Source organism: Aythya marila (genome assembly GCF_965140915.1).
Source record: "Aythya marila genome assembly, chromosome: 6".
Lineage (NCBI taxonomy): Eukaryota > Metazoa > Chordata > Aves > Anseriformes > Anatidae > Aythya > Aythya marila.
In genome coordinates, this window is record NC_139047.1 from 11,279,925 (window position 1) to 11,295,144 (window position 15,220).

At 56.8% G+C, this 15,220-nt stretch overlaps 1 protein-coding gene across 1 annotated transcript; it reads right to left on the reverse strand.

Annotated features, from left to right (window-relative positions):
- Positions 1-1,006: 1,006 nt before the first annotated feature.
- LOC309879363 (feather beta keratin-like) lies at positions 1,007-1,303 on the reverse strand (the record flags this gene model as incomplete). The annotated part of the gene is made up of 1 exon (XM_082762966.1): positions 1,007-1,303. The coding sequence occupies one exon, from the start codon at positions 1,301-1,303 to the stop codon at positions 1,007-1,009; it is 297 nt and encodes a 98-aa protein (XP_082619092.1).
- Between the last annotated feature and the right edge of the window lie 13,917 nt (positions 1,304-15,220).

Consider the following 15,220-nt stretch of genomic DNA (forward strand, 5'->3'; position numbering starts at 1 on the left):
CCTGTGGTTGTGAGGCAAATGCTGCAGTCAACGCCTGTACAAGTGCATGTCTATGTGTACATGTAGCAGCAAAGAACAAAGTGTTTTCTGCTACTACATTCTGCAAATGCACCAGCCACATTCAGACATACCTCACAGCTCGCTAGCACCTGTGCTGTCTAGGTTTAAGTCATTGCATACTCATTTATATAAGGCCCCATGCATCCTCCATAAAACAAAAAATAAATGAATAAAAAGAAACTGCTGCAAAAACAGGGAAAATGCCATTTTGAAACATCCAATCTCCATGTTGCCACCTCCTTGAGGTAACAGGCAATGAGACCGTTGCATGTCTCCCTACGCAGACACTTGCTCTGGGGCAGCAATAAAAAAGTCTTCATGCTGAGAAGTCTGCCTTTGGGCCGGACACAGCAAGCCACATGGCTCTGTGAGCAGTGTGGGGCTGAGCAGCAGAAATTCCCATTTCAGACCCGAAAAAAAAGAACCTCCACACAGCAACAGGTTGCTTCCAGAGCACATCACCATTTCAGACCAGAGGCAAAAGGAACACCAGAAGACTCAGGCTGTGATGTAGCATGTCTTTAATGAGAAAAAGAAATAGAATAAACAAGTTGAGACTATGAGAAGCGCATTTCCAGTGCTCACTAAAGGAATGGACAAACCAACAAGGTGCTGCCCCTGCAGCCCGTGGCAATCACCTTCTGTCTGCAGCCAGCTAAAAGCGTTTTCCCCCAGCTAATAGCAAATGCCGTGTAGCACCGCAGGTTGTGACACCTACATGGAAACATACAGTGAGGCATAGCAAGAGAAAGGCGTACAGAGGCACGATCTTGAGTGGCGCGTGCTCGCGGCTCCCTTCCTGCTGCGGGAGCTGCGGATGCCCTCCACAGCCTGGAAACACACGGGCATCTCCTTAGTCCTCTTCCCCAGCCTTCTTCCAGTGCTTCGCTGTTCCTTCCCTGTGCCCTGCTGGCATCGGTGGGACGAGGTGACAGGCAAGGACACCCTACAGCCCACCACCGAGGCACAGCAGTCCCGCCTTCCCCAGCCCCCGGGCGCCGCTGGAGGCCACCGGCACCCCGCAGCACCGGAGGTAGCTCCCAACCGCTGCCGACGCCGTGGAGCCCACCACCGTGTTCTGCGGGTAGGAGCTGAGGATGGGCCCGGGCAGGGTCACTACCACGGTGGGAGGCTGGATGACGGTGGTGGAGTCCCCGCAGCGCCGGTAGCAGGGCTCGTTGCAACTGGTGGCCAGTGGCCTGGGGCCGCAGGAGGAGGGCAGGCACAGGTCGTAGCAGGACATCGCCGGGTGAGGACGGACACCTGGAAGGCAGAGCAGGGCGTAAGCGTGAGGCAGAGACCATAGCCATCCCTGTGGAGCCCTAATTCTATGGCTCTGGCAGCCAGAAGAAAAGAGGAGTAGCCAGAGGGTGCACTGGGATAATTCAGTGTGGGTTAGATGGTCTGCCCTGGAAGGCGGAGCTGGAGAGCTGACAGAAAGACTTTCCCAAGCAAAATCCTCACTGAAATGCATCTGGTTGTTGTAAAAAATAAATTAAAATAAAATAAATAAACCAATCAATCAATATATACTTTTTTTTTTTAAAGTAATCCATGCAGGTTGCACCTGGCTGTATGGTTACAGACTCTTGAGGTAGGTACCCAGTACCCCCTGCATCCCACACCCCCTTGCACCTGGAGCCCTGACTCCTCATTTTGCGACAGAAATAAACCCTTCTGGGGGCCTCTGCAGGCAGAAGACAGGCAAAAAACCTCAACCCCTTATGGAGGAGCAGGCAGAAGACATCGGTGAAAGCAACAGCTCAGGCAGAAGCCAAGGAGCCAGAGCCCGCCTTTACTTACCTGGGTGGCAGAGGCGGCAGCAGCTGGGAAGAGGGTGGCAGGGCCAGGTTCCGTGTGGGATTTTATAGGGTGCCCCATCCCTCCGGGGAGCCAGCGCATTCCTTCTGTGTGAAACTCTCCAGCAACCAGCAGTTTTCTCCTGGAAAGCTCCCTCAGCTGATTAAACAGTTTCCTCTTTCATCCGTCATGTTTTGCTTCCATTTAGTACTGAGTAAGATTGAAATGATTCGAGCTACAGGCAGTAATTATCTTACCTCCTAAGGCCAAAGTACATTTTAGGTCTTATGCTACAAGGCAGGAGAGCATTTCAGCAGAATTTAGGGCAGGCGCATCCCCGGTTCATCTCCCCTCCCTTCCCACCTTCCCCTCAGCACAACCACAAATCACTGGGGAAGCCAGCTCCCAAGTGCACCTGAGGTGAGCCGGTGAGTAAGGGGGTTTAGGCTGAGCATGAGAATCGTTTATCTGTGCATAAACTCAGCAAAAGCAGCCAGGCACCTGCGCTGCCTCAGCCCCACACGGTCCCATTATGAAAATCAGGGATGCTGGAAGTGTGAAGGGCAGTGAGGGACCTTGCACAGCTTGGAGAAAAATGCATGAAGTGTTGTGTGGTGCTGCAGAAGGCACCAGGCAGCCCTCCTCCTTCCGCAGCTGCCCAGGTAGTACAGACAGGGACATGACTAAGGGTAAGCCCAGGTAGCTGAGCTAGGGTGGCATGGCCAAATTTTTATGCTTTTGGATTCGCTTAGAGGATTTTGCATGTTGTTATCCCCATGCATGGTGTTCAAATTCTGCTTGGAAAATACAGCACATTATGAAAGCAAACTAATCAAAGACACAGAAAGATGTTAAAAAAGACTCCAGAGTCCATCCCTGAAGGTGACGCACACCGTAAGTAGCTAATTTTGCTCACTGAGCTGAATTTGGAGGCCAAGAGCTTTCCCAGCCAGGTCTTTGGATATGCTAAGAGCAGTGAGCCAGAAGTTCACGGCTCTTCTTCCTTGTGATGGAGCAACATCATCAAGACATTCTAATTACAGGTGTGACACCGGATTGCTCTGCTGGAATCCTGCTAGCTGCTACAGAGCTGAGGAGTCGCAGAAGTCCCAACCTGCATTTAGACGTGAATCAGCACCATGTTGGTGAGAGGGAGCCGCTGACGTGGTACTGAGCAGGGGAATGAGCCATCAGGCTCCAGGGGCAAGGAAAGTTTGAAGGTTTTTCATTTCGTGCCAGCAGAGCCTAGATGAAGGTATAAACTATGGCGGTACTGGGGCACATGTACAATGCATGTGTGGAACCAGGGATTCTCAGTAAGGCTGTTAAAGACATGCCTTGTAGGGGTTTTCAGGGTCGCTTTAGTTACTGGGATGACTTGGCCTTGCATGGAGCCAGGCTTTATAGCACTGAGTTATCCCTAGTGACTCCTTCCTGCCCTGCCTGCCAGGGCAAAAAATGCTTTTCAGAGGTGATGGAGTCAAGCCCAGCTCATTTTAACCTCACTCTGGAAGGGAAAACAGAAAATCAGCTTTTCTGAGGTGCGGAGGAAGACACATGCTTCAGTCAGCAGCAGTCCTGCAGCCTGCTGGAGTAAGGGAGGGGGCTGGAGGCTCGTCACAACTTCCTAAAGGGCCATCTGGGGAGCAGAAAAGGATGACGCTTTATTTTAAGCTTTTCCTTTTTGCCTTTTTGCAATGACAAAATGATGCCATAGGTGCACCTTGGACCCACAGGCTAAGACTTAAACCCTTCTTTTGCCAGGCAGGATTTCTTCTTCACTAACCATTTTCTACCCCTTTCCTCCGTGCTTCTGTGATCCTTGGGAGAATGACCTTCCTGAAGGACTCCCTGGCTTCCAAACAGAGGCTTAAAAAAAAAAAAAAAAAAAAAGTCCTTTACCTGGAGATGGGAACAGGGAAAACAAAAGGCACATGTTGGGAAGCTAAAATAATCAGATTTGTGTAATGAGAGAGATTAAAACAAAGGAAAACCATAGGGGAAAGAGCTCTTCCTGAGAATGCAGGTATCTGGGAGAAAGGCAGGACTGGTTTTACTAACCCCTATTCACTTCAGGAAATGAGCAATTTCTGCCTGAGACATGACTTTCTCTGGGAAAACCACAAAACCAAGAAAATATCACCAGAGCAAACATGTCAGGCCCATTTTTTTTTAACTTTTGCAATGGATCTGGGATGCGTGCACATTTCAGCCCTGTTTCTTCTTGCAGGTAAGAACACGGGGAGAAAAACGGATCAGGACCAGTATTCACCGTGATTCCCTTTCCATCCCCAAGCCCCAGAGGCACTTTGCAACTCTGATTCACTGCTCTGCATCTTGGTTTCCAGCAACCTCGTCTCTCTCTAGATGTCTGTGATGCCAGAGGAAGCATCCCCTGCCCCAGGACCTCCTGAGAGCCAAGGTGGAAACCCTAATGGCGGTTGTATTCCCCTAAGCATCTCCTGTGGAGGCTGCTGGACTTTGCACAAGTTCCCTACGGAGTTGGTGGACAGGGACAACCAGCCCCCACAGCCCCACCACAGGACAGGCCCATGGCTGTGGGGACACAGACATTAGGAGCCCTGTCCCTGCGTGCAGCCCTGGGAGTGCAGCCTCGCCGGTGCCACCAGGCAGAGCAGGCCCCGGGGCTGGGGGAGGTCTGGTTTCACAGATCCTCTAATTGCCAGGTCCATGTCACTGAGGCTGGCACGTCCCCCCAGCAGGCCCTGTCACCAGGTGCCTGGGCAGGGACAGGCCTGCTTCTCTGGGGCTGTAGCACGTGTCCACTCCTTGTCCCCAGGACACTCCTCCTGGGGCAGCCTGGCTGGCCCTGGCAAGAGCCGGCCAAGTGCCATGGTGCCCAGCAGCAGTGGGCGAGGACAGGGTGGGCACCCATCCCCATTGTGGCTGTGGACAGGCTGCTGGGGCAAGCAGCTCCCTGCTGGCCACCAGGGCATCCCTGCAGGCCCTGGAAGGAAGAGTGGCCCAGGGGAAGGCGAAAAACCTGCACAGGGCCTGCAGTATGAGTGTCCCTCCCTCCCGCCCAAGGTGTCCCGGTGTGGCTTTTCCATGTCCTTGTCAACAGAAAAAAAAAAGTCAGGTCAGGGAAGACACCTGCAAGGCTGGCAAAACATGTTTCCCTGGCTGTGGCAAAGCACAGGCATGCCTTGAGAAATGCAGTGCTTCCCTTCCTGCAAGACCTGTGGGATTTGTGAAGAAAAAAAAAAGGGGGGGGAAGGGGAAGGGGAAGGGAGCAGAGCAGAGCAGAGCAGAGCAGAGCAGGAAAAAGAGCTCTCCTAGCAGCTATTTCTATGTTTTTTCCATCCTCTTGATCTTGCAGTGTCTCACCCTTGCTCTTCCCTGGCCTCCCCAGTGAGCACAATTTCAAACACAGGAGGGAGCTGCCACCACGCAGCAGCCATGCCCTCCTCAGGAAAGCACCTCGCAGAGGTGGCGATGGCTCATGAAGGCCCAGCTTTACTCAGGGCACCATGGGGATGCCCAGGGTTTCCGTGTGAGATGTGGAAAGACCCAGGGTGTGCCCATGTCCCTCCCCAGCCAGTGCCGCTGGTTTCTTTCCACCCCCAGGGAGGCTGCCCGTGGCCAGGCACTTTGCCACCGCCAGGAGAGGAGCACAGGGGGCACCCAGCGGGTGGGCTCGGGAACCAAGGCTCTGCCTGTGGAGGGGACAGCTCCCCACTCCTGTACGGCAGCGTGGGGCCCAGCACGTTGCCCTGACGTGAGAGGGCAATGCAGCTCCCTGGGCAACCAGGAGCAGGTTCAGCAAGTGAGAACACCAGCCCAGATGCAGACATATATTTATCATGAAAGAGGAAAAGAGACGGGAGAGAGGAAGCCAGCCAGGTATCAATTTGCCACCAGTGCAGCCAAGTGATGCCTGATCTCTGTTCTGTGTGGCTCTGGCAGGGAGATGCTGGGGGCAGGAGGTGATGGCATTCAGGTGGCACAGCTACCTGCAGCTGCACTGAGGAAGGCTGCCAAAAGAGGGGGTGGCTAGGAGGGACTTTCTGGGTTTGGGGTCTTGTCCCTGCTGCCAAAAGCCTCCCTGTCCACAGAGGATCCCCCACACAGCAGCCAGAGAGCCGACGAGGGTGGGATTCGAACCCACGCGTGCAGAGCACAATGGATTAGCAGTCCATCGCCTTCACCACTCGGCCACCTCGTCCCCTGCTCCAGCCCACATTTGGGGATTTTTTTTTCACTTTTGAGCACAGGTTGCAAACCCACAGATGCTCCATCAGGGTGTCCCCTGTACAGCTGGGCCGTAGGAGTGAGCTATGTGCCTGCCTGTTGCATGGCTGGTGGCAAGCAGGGCAGTGGGGGCTTTGTGGTTTGTTTGTCCCTCTCCATTTTCACCCCGGTCCCTGTGTTCAGAGGACAACAAAATATAGACTGGGCAGGAGACAGGATTTATTTATTTTTGCTTAAAAAGTGTGTGGTCTAGGCTTTTGTTTGTTTGTTTGTTATTGTAGGTCTACATCTCCTCTACCCTCTCTCCCACCCCTGACCTATGTCCAGAGGGTTTTTCTGCATGATTCAGCACCAGTCAAGCTTGTAAATGAAAGGAGAAGATGGATAGGGCAGCCCCAGCCAGCAGGATATGTACCTCTTTATTTCCCAAATACTCCAGGTTTGGAGACAGTTTGGATCACCTCACAAATGTGAGCTTCCCAGAGATGTGGGTTAGAAGGAAACTGTAGTTCTTCCCAAGAGCAGGGCCACCAGAGAAATGAAGGACTCTGTTGTCATTGCCTTCTCTATCGGGTGTTCAGTGCTCTCATAGCCCCTGGATCTGGTGGTTCTGTGAAGAAAAACAGCCCCCAGGCCAGGCACCACTGGGAGTTGAACCCAGGATCTCCTGTTTACTAGACAGGCGCTTTAACCAGCTGAGCCATGGTGCCCACCTGGCCACAGTGCTGGGCCCCCTGCCCATGGCCTTCAGGGTAGCCGCAGGAGAAACATGTGCCTAAGGCAGCCAAGCACTGTGGTACTGGAAACCAGGAGGAAAGCTGAAATGCTCAGGGTGAAGAATGGCCCAACATCAGTCAGGTGGGGATAGCCCTGACAGATAGGAATGTACCCAAGGATGGCAGCTCCTGGCCAAACAGATGCTGCACATCTCTTCTAGATGCACTGGAGACTGCAGGTAAATTGGCATTAGCTACCACCATCCACATGGGGCTTCCTTCAAGGTAAAAGAAGAGAAAAGTGCAAATGAGAAGCAGCACCTTCCATATGCTGCGTTGTGCTGCTACCAGAAGCAAAGGTCAGGATGGGGAAGCAACGCAATGTACAGTGGCCACAGGGGCTCTGCTGGGGATAACCTGCACACCCTGGCTTGTTGGTCTAGGGGTATGATTCTCGCTTAGGGTGTGAGAGGTCCCGGGTTCAACTCCCGGACGAGCCCCTTTTTTGGCACCGCTGGCCTGCAAACACATCCTGGAGGGATACAGCACAGCACAGACAGTGCCGCACAGCGCCACAGCCCCAACACCTCAGGCACAGCCCCCTGCTGCCTCCCTCCCCACCCCGCACCGCAGACCCTTGCTGCCCCGTGCCACAGGGACAAAAGGGACAGGGCACAGCCAGGGCTACACTGGGACAGGGACAGCAGGCTGCGGGCTGTGAGGCAGGAAAAGGCTGGAGATGCTGGGGCTTGAACCCAGGGCCTCTTACATGCGAAGCAAGCGCTCTCCCACTGAGCTACATCCCCTGCCCAGTGCCCACCAGGGGGACCAGGCCCTGGCAGCAGCAGCTGGGCGCTACCTGCTGCACTGGCAGCGGCTGAGCCTGGCCAAAGGCGGCTGTGCTGCCCCACACAGCCTCCGGCCCTAGCATGGGGTGCTGCTTGCAGGCTGCTGGGGGATGCCAGGGCCCCCCTGCTCCTGCAGTGCTGCCCCCCTGGACAAGGGCCCAGAGCCAGCCCCCCTGCGTCTGCCCCCTGCCCACAGCAGCTGGGCTCGTCCCAAAAGGGGGGCTCGTCCGGGAGTTGAACCCGGGACCTCTCGCACCCGAAGCGAGAATCATACCCCTAGACCAACGAGCCGCGCTGATGGGGCCCTCTGCACCCTCTGCCCTCGTGCCCCACAGCTCTCACGCCTGCTGGGGCAGCTCCAGCTCCAGTGTTTGCCCCGCTGCTGCTGCTACGCATGGGGCCAGGCCAGGAGCTTCGTTCTTGAGGGGACCTCCTGTGCCAGCCATGTAGCCCCCAAGGGCTGCCCTGCCCTGTCCTGCGTGGGGAGGAAAAGCATGGAGATGCTGGGGCTTGAACCCAGGGCCTCTTGCATGCAAAGCAAGCGCTCTACCGCTGAGCTACATCCCCACACTCATGGGGGCCTTCCTGGGGGGCTCTGCTTTTAACAAAGCCTTCCTCCTGCCTCCTCCTCCTCAGACCACACCACTCACCAACACATCAGCACACCTCCCCTGCTCTTCCACAACACACCTGCCTCACAAAGCACACCTGCAGCACCACACACTCACCCCTGACTACTCAACATGCTCTCAACAGCCCTCCTCCCCCTGGACACACGCACATACCCCAAAACCAAACGCTCTCCCCTCACAGCGGACACTGACCTGGCCCTGCTCCCCAGTGCAATCCAAGGTTGTCCCCCCATGCTCTCTGGGACATGGAGCCAGAAAAGATGGGGCTCGTCCGGGAGTTGAACCCGGGACCTCTCGCACCCAAAGCGAGAATCATACCCCTAGACCAACGAGCCGGGGTGCAGCACCCCTTTGCACCCCCACTCTCGCTGACCCACACCTCCTCAGCACTGCCGGGGACACCTCATGCTGCGTTTTTCCACTGCCAAAGATCCCAGCAGGGACACCTGCATTAGGTTGCCCAGAACCGCATCCCAGGACCTTTTGAGGATTTCCAAAGAGGGAGGTTCCACCAGGCCTGAAGGTAACTGTCCCAGTGCTGCATCAACTGCACAGCAATAATGTTCTTTCTGATATGCAGTGGGCTGAAGATGGCTGCAGCACAGTTCATGGGTACTGCCAGGTTGGAGCCCCTGGGACTGTGATGGCTGAGGGGTGAAGGTGTGGGTCAGCGAGAGTGGGGGTGCAAAGGGGTGCTGCACCCCGGCTCGTTGGTCTAGGGGTATGATTCTCGCTTTGGGTGCGAGAGGTCCCGGGTTCAACTCCCGGACGAGCCCCATCTTTTCTGGCTCCATGTCCCAGAGAGCATGGGGGGACAACCTTGGATTGCACTGGGGAGCAGGGCCAGGGCAGTGTCCGCTGTGAGGGGAGAGCGTTTGGTTTTGGGGTGTGGGTGTGTGTCCAGGGGGAGGAGGGCTGTTGAGAGCATGTTGAGTAGTCAGGGGTGAGTGTGTGGTGCTGCAGGTGTGCTTTGTGAGGCAGGTGTGTTGTGGAAGAGCAGGGGAGGTGTGCTGATGTGTTGGTGAGTGGTGTGGTCTGAGGAGGAGGAGGCAGGAGGAAGGCTTTGTTAAAAGCAGAGCCCCCCAGGAAGGCCCCCATGAGTGTGGGGATGTAGCTCAGCGGTAGAGCGCTTGCTTTGCATGCAAGAGGCCCTGGGTTCAAGCCCCAGCATCTCCATGCTTTTCCTCCCCACGCAGGACAGGGCAGGGCAGCCCTTGGGGGCTACATGGCTGGCACAGGAGGTCCCCTCAAGAACGAAGCTCCTGGCCTGGCCCCATGCGTAGCAGCAGCAGCGGGGCAAACACTGGAGCTGGAGCTGCCCCAGCAGGCGTGAGAGCTGTGGGGCACGAGGGCAGAGGGTGCAGAGGGCCCCATCAGCGCGGCTCGTTGGTCTAGGGGTATGATTCTCGCTTCGGGTGCGAGAGGTCCCGGGTTCAACTCCCGGACGAGCCCCCCTTTTGGGACGAGCCCAGCTGCTGTGGGCAGGGGGCAGACGCAGGGGGGCTGGCTCTGGGCCCTTGTCCAGGGGGGCAGCACTGCAGGAGCAGGGGGGCCCTGGCATCCCCCAGCAGCCTGCAAGCAGCACCCCATGCTGGGGCCGGAGGCTGTGTGGGGCAGCACAGCTGCCTTTGGCCAGGCTCAGCCATTGCCAGTGCAGCAGGTAGCGCCCAGCTGCTGCTGCCAGGGCCTGGTCCCCCTGGTGGGCACTGGGCAGGGGATGTAGCTCAGTGGGAGAGCGCTTGCTTCGCATGTAAGAGGCCCTGGGTTCAAGCCCCAGCATCTCCAGCCTTTTCCTGCCTCACAGCCCGCAGCCTGCTGTCCCTGTCCCAGTGTAGCCCTGGCTGTGCCCTGTCCCTTTTGTCCCCGTGGCACAGGGCAGCAAGGGTCTGTGGTGCGGGGTGGGGACAGAGGCAGCAGAGGGCTGTGCCCGAGGTATCGGGGCTGTGGGGCAGCAGGGCTGTGCTGTGTCCCTCCAGGATGTGTTTGCAGGCCAGCGGTGCACAAAAGGGGGTTTCTTCTGGGAGCAGTTGCATCCAGGACCTCTCGCACCCTAAGCAAGAACCATACCCCTAGACCAATGAACTTGGGTGTACAGCTGGCCCCCAGCAAAACCCCTGCCCCGCCTCGGCCCCATACAGCGCACAGCCTGGCAGGCCCAGCACAGGGAGGGGGCTGCCCTGGGCAGCCAAGAGCCCTGTGTGGGCTCAGCGTGCCCCCTGCAGCCCCAGAGCAGGGCTAAAAGCTGTCGCTGTGAGCAGGATTCGAACCTGCGCAGGGAAACCCTATTGGATTTCGAGTCCAACGCCTTCACCCCTCGGCCATCACAGCCCCCGGCTGGGGCTGCCTGTGCCCCGTGGTCTGTGAGGGGCATCCCCGGGCAGCCCCTGCTGCCCCCCCAGCCCCCATTCCTGCTGGAGAGGCAGGGACAGCTGCAGCGCCAGCCCTGGGCCCGCTCTGCACCTGGGTGCTGGTGGCAGGGCCTGAGGCCAGCAGGGGCCAGTGGCGGCACTGCCCCAGCACTGCCAGGGTGGCCCAGGGAGGGGGCCCGGGCAGCTGCACACCATGGCTCGTTGGGGCCACATCCCCTGCACAGTGTGTGGGTCTTTGTGAAAATCTCATACACTCTCACACTGCTGCCCCACACTGCCTTGTCCCAAGGGGCCTTTCACCCAGACAGACCCTCTGAGATCCTATTTTGCTGACAATGTTTGCTGCTAACCGGCTGTCTCCTGGCTATGCCCACACCAAAGTTGCCAGCTCTCCTCCTGTCACAAGCGACTCTCCTGACCCTGCTCCCCACCACGAGCTGCAGCTCCACTGGTCTGCCACGGCTGGTGGATGTCCAAAAGAGAGGGCTCGTCCGGGAGTTGAACCCGGGACCTCTCGCACCCGAAGCGAGAATCATACCCCTAGACCAACGAGCCAGACTAGTTTGGATTGGCAGAAGTCCCATTATTCAATGTCAGGTACTCACAGGACTGTGATGCTACAGCAGGAACTGGGGAAGTTCCCTTGAATCCTGTGATTGTCTGTAGCCGGGCCATCCCTCTTGTTCTTCCCAGGCTGTCATGCTGGCACATCCCCAGGGCCATAGGTACAACAGAACCATGGGGTTTGCAGCAGGGCCAGGTACATCAGACAGGGGATGAAGTTCAGGGGGAGAGTGCTTGCTTTGCATGTAAGGCCCTGGATTCAAGCTGTAGCATCTCCAGACTTCTGTTCCCCTGTAAAGCATCTCCACACCGTGGCTGTGGTGGTAAACCACACTTCTGCATTCCCCAAAGGAGTTATGCACTGTATTCTCGGAGCATCATGGCCTTAGACAGACCTGCCTGGTGGGGACATGGTGCTGGTATCACCCAGCTGTGCCATCCCTCACCACTTCCACCAGCCCCTTCCCCACTGAGGAGCAGTAGCTCATACTGTCATTGCTCCTTTTTGTCTCATTTTTCCCCACAGCACATCATTCCCACCAGTGGGACTGTCCCAGAAGCCTGGGTGTCCCCAAACCTGGAGAGGCCACCTGTCCGCATGGTGCCAGGCAGCAGAGCCCCATCCCTACCCTGCCCAGACAAGCCAGGTTGTGGGTGCCCAAAAGAAGAGTTTATCCAGGAGTTGAATCAGAAATCCCCCAGGCCATGGTCCCTAGCCCCCTGCCAGCAGCAGGCAAAATCCACCGCTGTGAGCAGGATTCGAACCTGCGCAGGGAAACCCTATTGGATTTCAAGTCCAACGCCTTCACCCCTCGGCCATCACAGCTCCTTGCTTAGTCCCATGGGTGCCTCCTCCCCCCTTGCTAAGTAAAGGTCTGGCTCCAGGAAGGGAATCCCCATAGGCCAGGATGGAGCCATCCATGCTCTCAGCAGCCCCAGTGCCTACAACTGCTTCCCCATGCCATCAGCATGTCCCAGGGCTGGGAAAAAAAAATAAATGATGGGGGATATTTCCTGACAGCTGGGCAAAAATAGCCAGGCCCAGCAGGGAGCCTCACCTCAGGGCAAGTAAGGGAAACAGCCTCCAGCAATGCATCCTGTGGAGGCAAAGGGCTTCAAGGGGAAAAGGACAAGCAGGTGCTGGGGGTTTAACCCAGGTGCAAGCGCTCTCCTGCTGACCTACATCCCTTACATAGTGGGGGGTGGGGGGTGGGGGGGTCTCTGCTTTAGGACAGTCTCCACCCCCCGGGACCACATAATGACCACATAATGACAGAATGGCTGGGGTTGGAAGATATCTCAAGGCTGTCCCTAGTCTGCTCCTGGCCCCACCAGCTGCAGGGAGATGACCGTGACTGTCTCTCCTCTCCCCTGCCCGGCCACTGCAGGCAGTGGGGCACGTTGTCTCCTGTCATGGTGAGCTCAGCCTGTGTGGGCAAAACTTGGTGCTGGTGGGAGGCAGCGAGGTGTGAAGGATGGGTGTTGGGGCGGTGGGTCCCTGTCCCTGCCTCATCCCCACAGGGTCTGTTTGCAAGCCAGCAGTGCCCAAAAGGGGGGCTCGTCCGGGAGTTGAACCCGGGACCTCTCGCACCCTAAGCGAGAATCATACCCCTAGACCAACGAGCCAGGGTGTGCAGCTGCCTGTCCTTGCCCTGTGCTGATCATTGGGGTGCTGGGGCAGTACTGCCTCTCATCCCCAGTGCTGGTTTCCAGAAGGACCCTAGTGATGTCCCTGAGGAACAGAACAACACCATGTCCTGGGCATGGGGAGGGCTTTCACCCCTCTTGGTTAGAGTGAAGGATGTTCCAGGCTCAAATCCCAGAGTACCCCGCTCCTTTTGGGAACCACTGTCCTGCTATGGTCCAGCAAGTGCAGGAGTACCAGGACAGGGGCTGGGCAGGGGTCTGATTTCCCTTGGGAAGATCCCAGGGGACACACAGCACCCCTTTTGTGCAGGGGTAGGTGGGCACCATGGCTCAGCTGGTTAAAGCACCTGTCTAGTAAACAGGAGATCCTGGGTTCGACTCCCAGTGGTGCCTGCCCTGAGGGATGTTTTTCCTCCCCAGCCCCTGGCTGGGGGCTCTGCTGAGGTCTGCACCCCAACAACGGGCACCCCCCCAGGTGCCCCTGCTCCTCTGCCTCACCACCCCCATTTGCCCCCTCCCAATGACCAAGGTGTCCTGGCAAATTCAGAGTGCATGTTTTTACTCCAAATCTCATTTCAAGGAAGGACGAGAGACAAGAGACCATCATGGAGACAGCAGGCAATATCTGGAAGTCTGGGTGGGGGCAGGAAGGACTTGGGAGCTGGGGTTCATCTCCGGGGATTGGGGTAGGCGTTGGGGCACCTGTAGCGTGTGAGCAAGGAAGGGCTCCATGAGGATGAAGGAGAGGGCATCACCTGCTGGACTCGAGGTCCCACAGGTTTCCAGCACCCATCACTGGCAGCAGGAGAGGCGCAGATCATTTAGGGTCATGTTGTCCCTCTTCAGCCCCCACACAGGCTTAGGGCACTGATGGCTCCAGTGATGGCTCCACCGAACCCCAGACAGCCCCCAGCCCCCTCAGAGCACGCAAAGCGCGCGTTGGTGGCAGCCGCTTCATCATGCAGCAACCCGTGCGCCACCAACAGCCGCCAGCAGCAAAAGGCCCCGACGAGGGTGGGATTCGAACCCACGCGCGCAGAGCGCAATGGATTAGCAGTCCATCGCCTTCACCACTCGGCCACCTCGTCCCGCCCCACCGCGCCGCCTGCCCGCCCCGAGCCCGCCGCCCCCCGACACGGGCCCGCCCCGCCCCGCCCCGCCCCGCTGCAGGCCCCGCATGGGGGCACGGCAGCCAGCGCCCTCTTAGCGCAGCCGGCAGCGCGTCAGTCTCATAATCTGAAGGTCCTGAGTTCGAGCCTCAGAGAGGGCAACGCATTTTAGTCTTTATTATTTATTTATTTATTTATTTATTTATTTTCTGTGGGCGGCTTTTTGCAACACCCCGCGGTGCGGGCGGTAGTCCCAGGGCGCAGCAAAAATAAAATAAAATAAAATAAAATAAAATAAAATAAAATAAAATAAAATAAAATAAAATAAAATAATAAAATGACACGCCACGAAGGCTGTGCAGCCATTCAGTGAGACCTAGACCAGCTGGAGAGATGGGCAGAAAGAAACCAAATGAGGTTTAATAAGAGCAAGTGTAGAGTCCTGCACCTGGGAAGGAACAACCCGAAGCATCAGTACAGGCTGGGGGACAACCTGCTGGAGAGGAGCTCTGAGGAGAAGGACCTGGGTGTCCTGGTGGAAGACAGGTTTGCCATGAGCCAGCACCGTGCCCTTGTGGCCAAGAGGGCCAATGGGATCCTGGCGTGCATTAAAAGGAGCGTGGCCAGCAGGTCAAGGGAGGTGATCCTCCCCCTCTACTCTGCCCTGGTCAGGCCTCACCTGGAGCACTCTGTCCAGTTCTGGGCTCCCTGGTACAAGAAAGACAGGGATCTCCTGGAAAGAGTCCGGTGGAGGGCCTCAAAGATGATACGGGGCCTGGAGCATCTTCCCTATGAGGAAAGGCTGAGAGACCTGGGTCTGTTCAGCCTGGAGAAGAGAAGACTGAGAGGGGACCTCCTCAGTGTATATAAATATCTGAGGGGTGGGGGACGGAAGGACGTAGCCAACCTCTTCTCAGTGGTTTGTGGGGACAGGACAAGGGGCAATGGCTGCAAGTTAGAGAACAGGAAGTTCCGCACTGACATGCAAAAGGACTTCACGGTGAGGGTGACGGAGCACTGGAACAGGCTGCCCAGGGAGGCTGTGGGGTCTCCTTCTCTGGAGATATTCAAGGCCTGTCTGGACGCCTACCTGGGCAGCCTGCTCTGAGGAACCTGCTTTGGCGGGAGGTTGGACCCGATGATCTTACAGTTCTGTGATTGTGATTCTGTGAAATAAAATAAAATAAAAAAATAAAAAGACTAAAATGCGTTGCCCTCTCTGAGGCTCGAACTCAGGACCTTCAGATTATGAGACTGACGCGC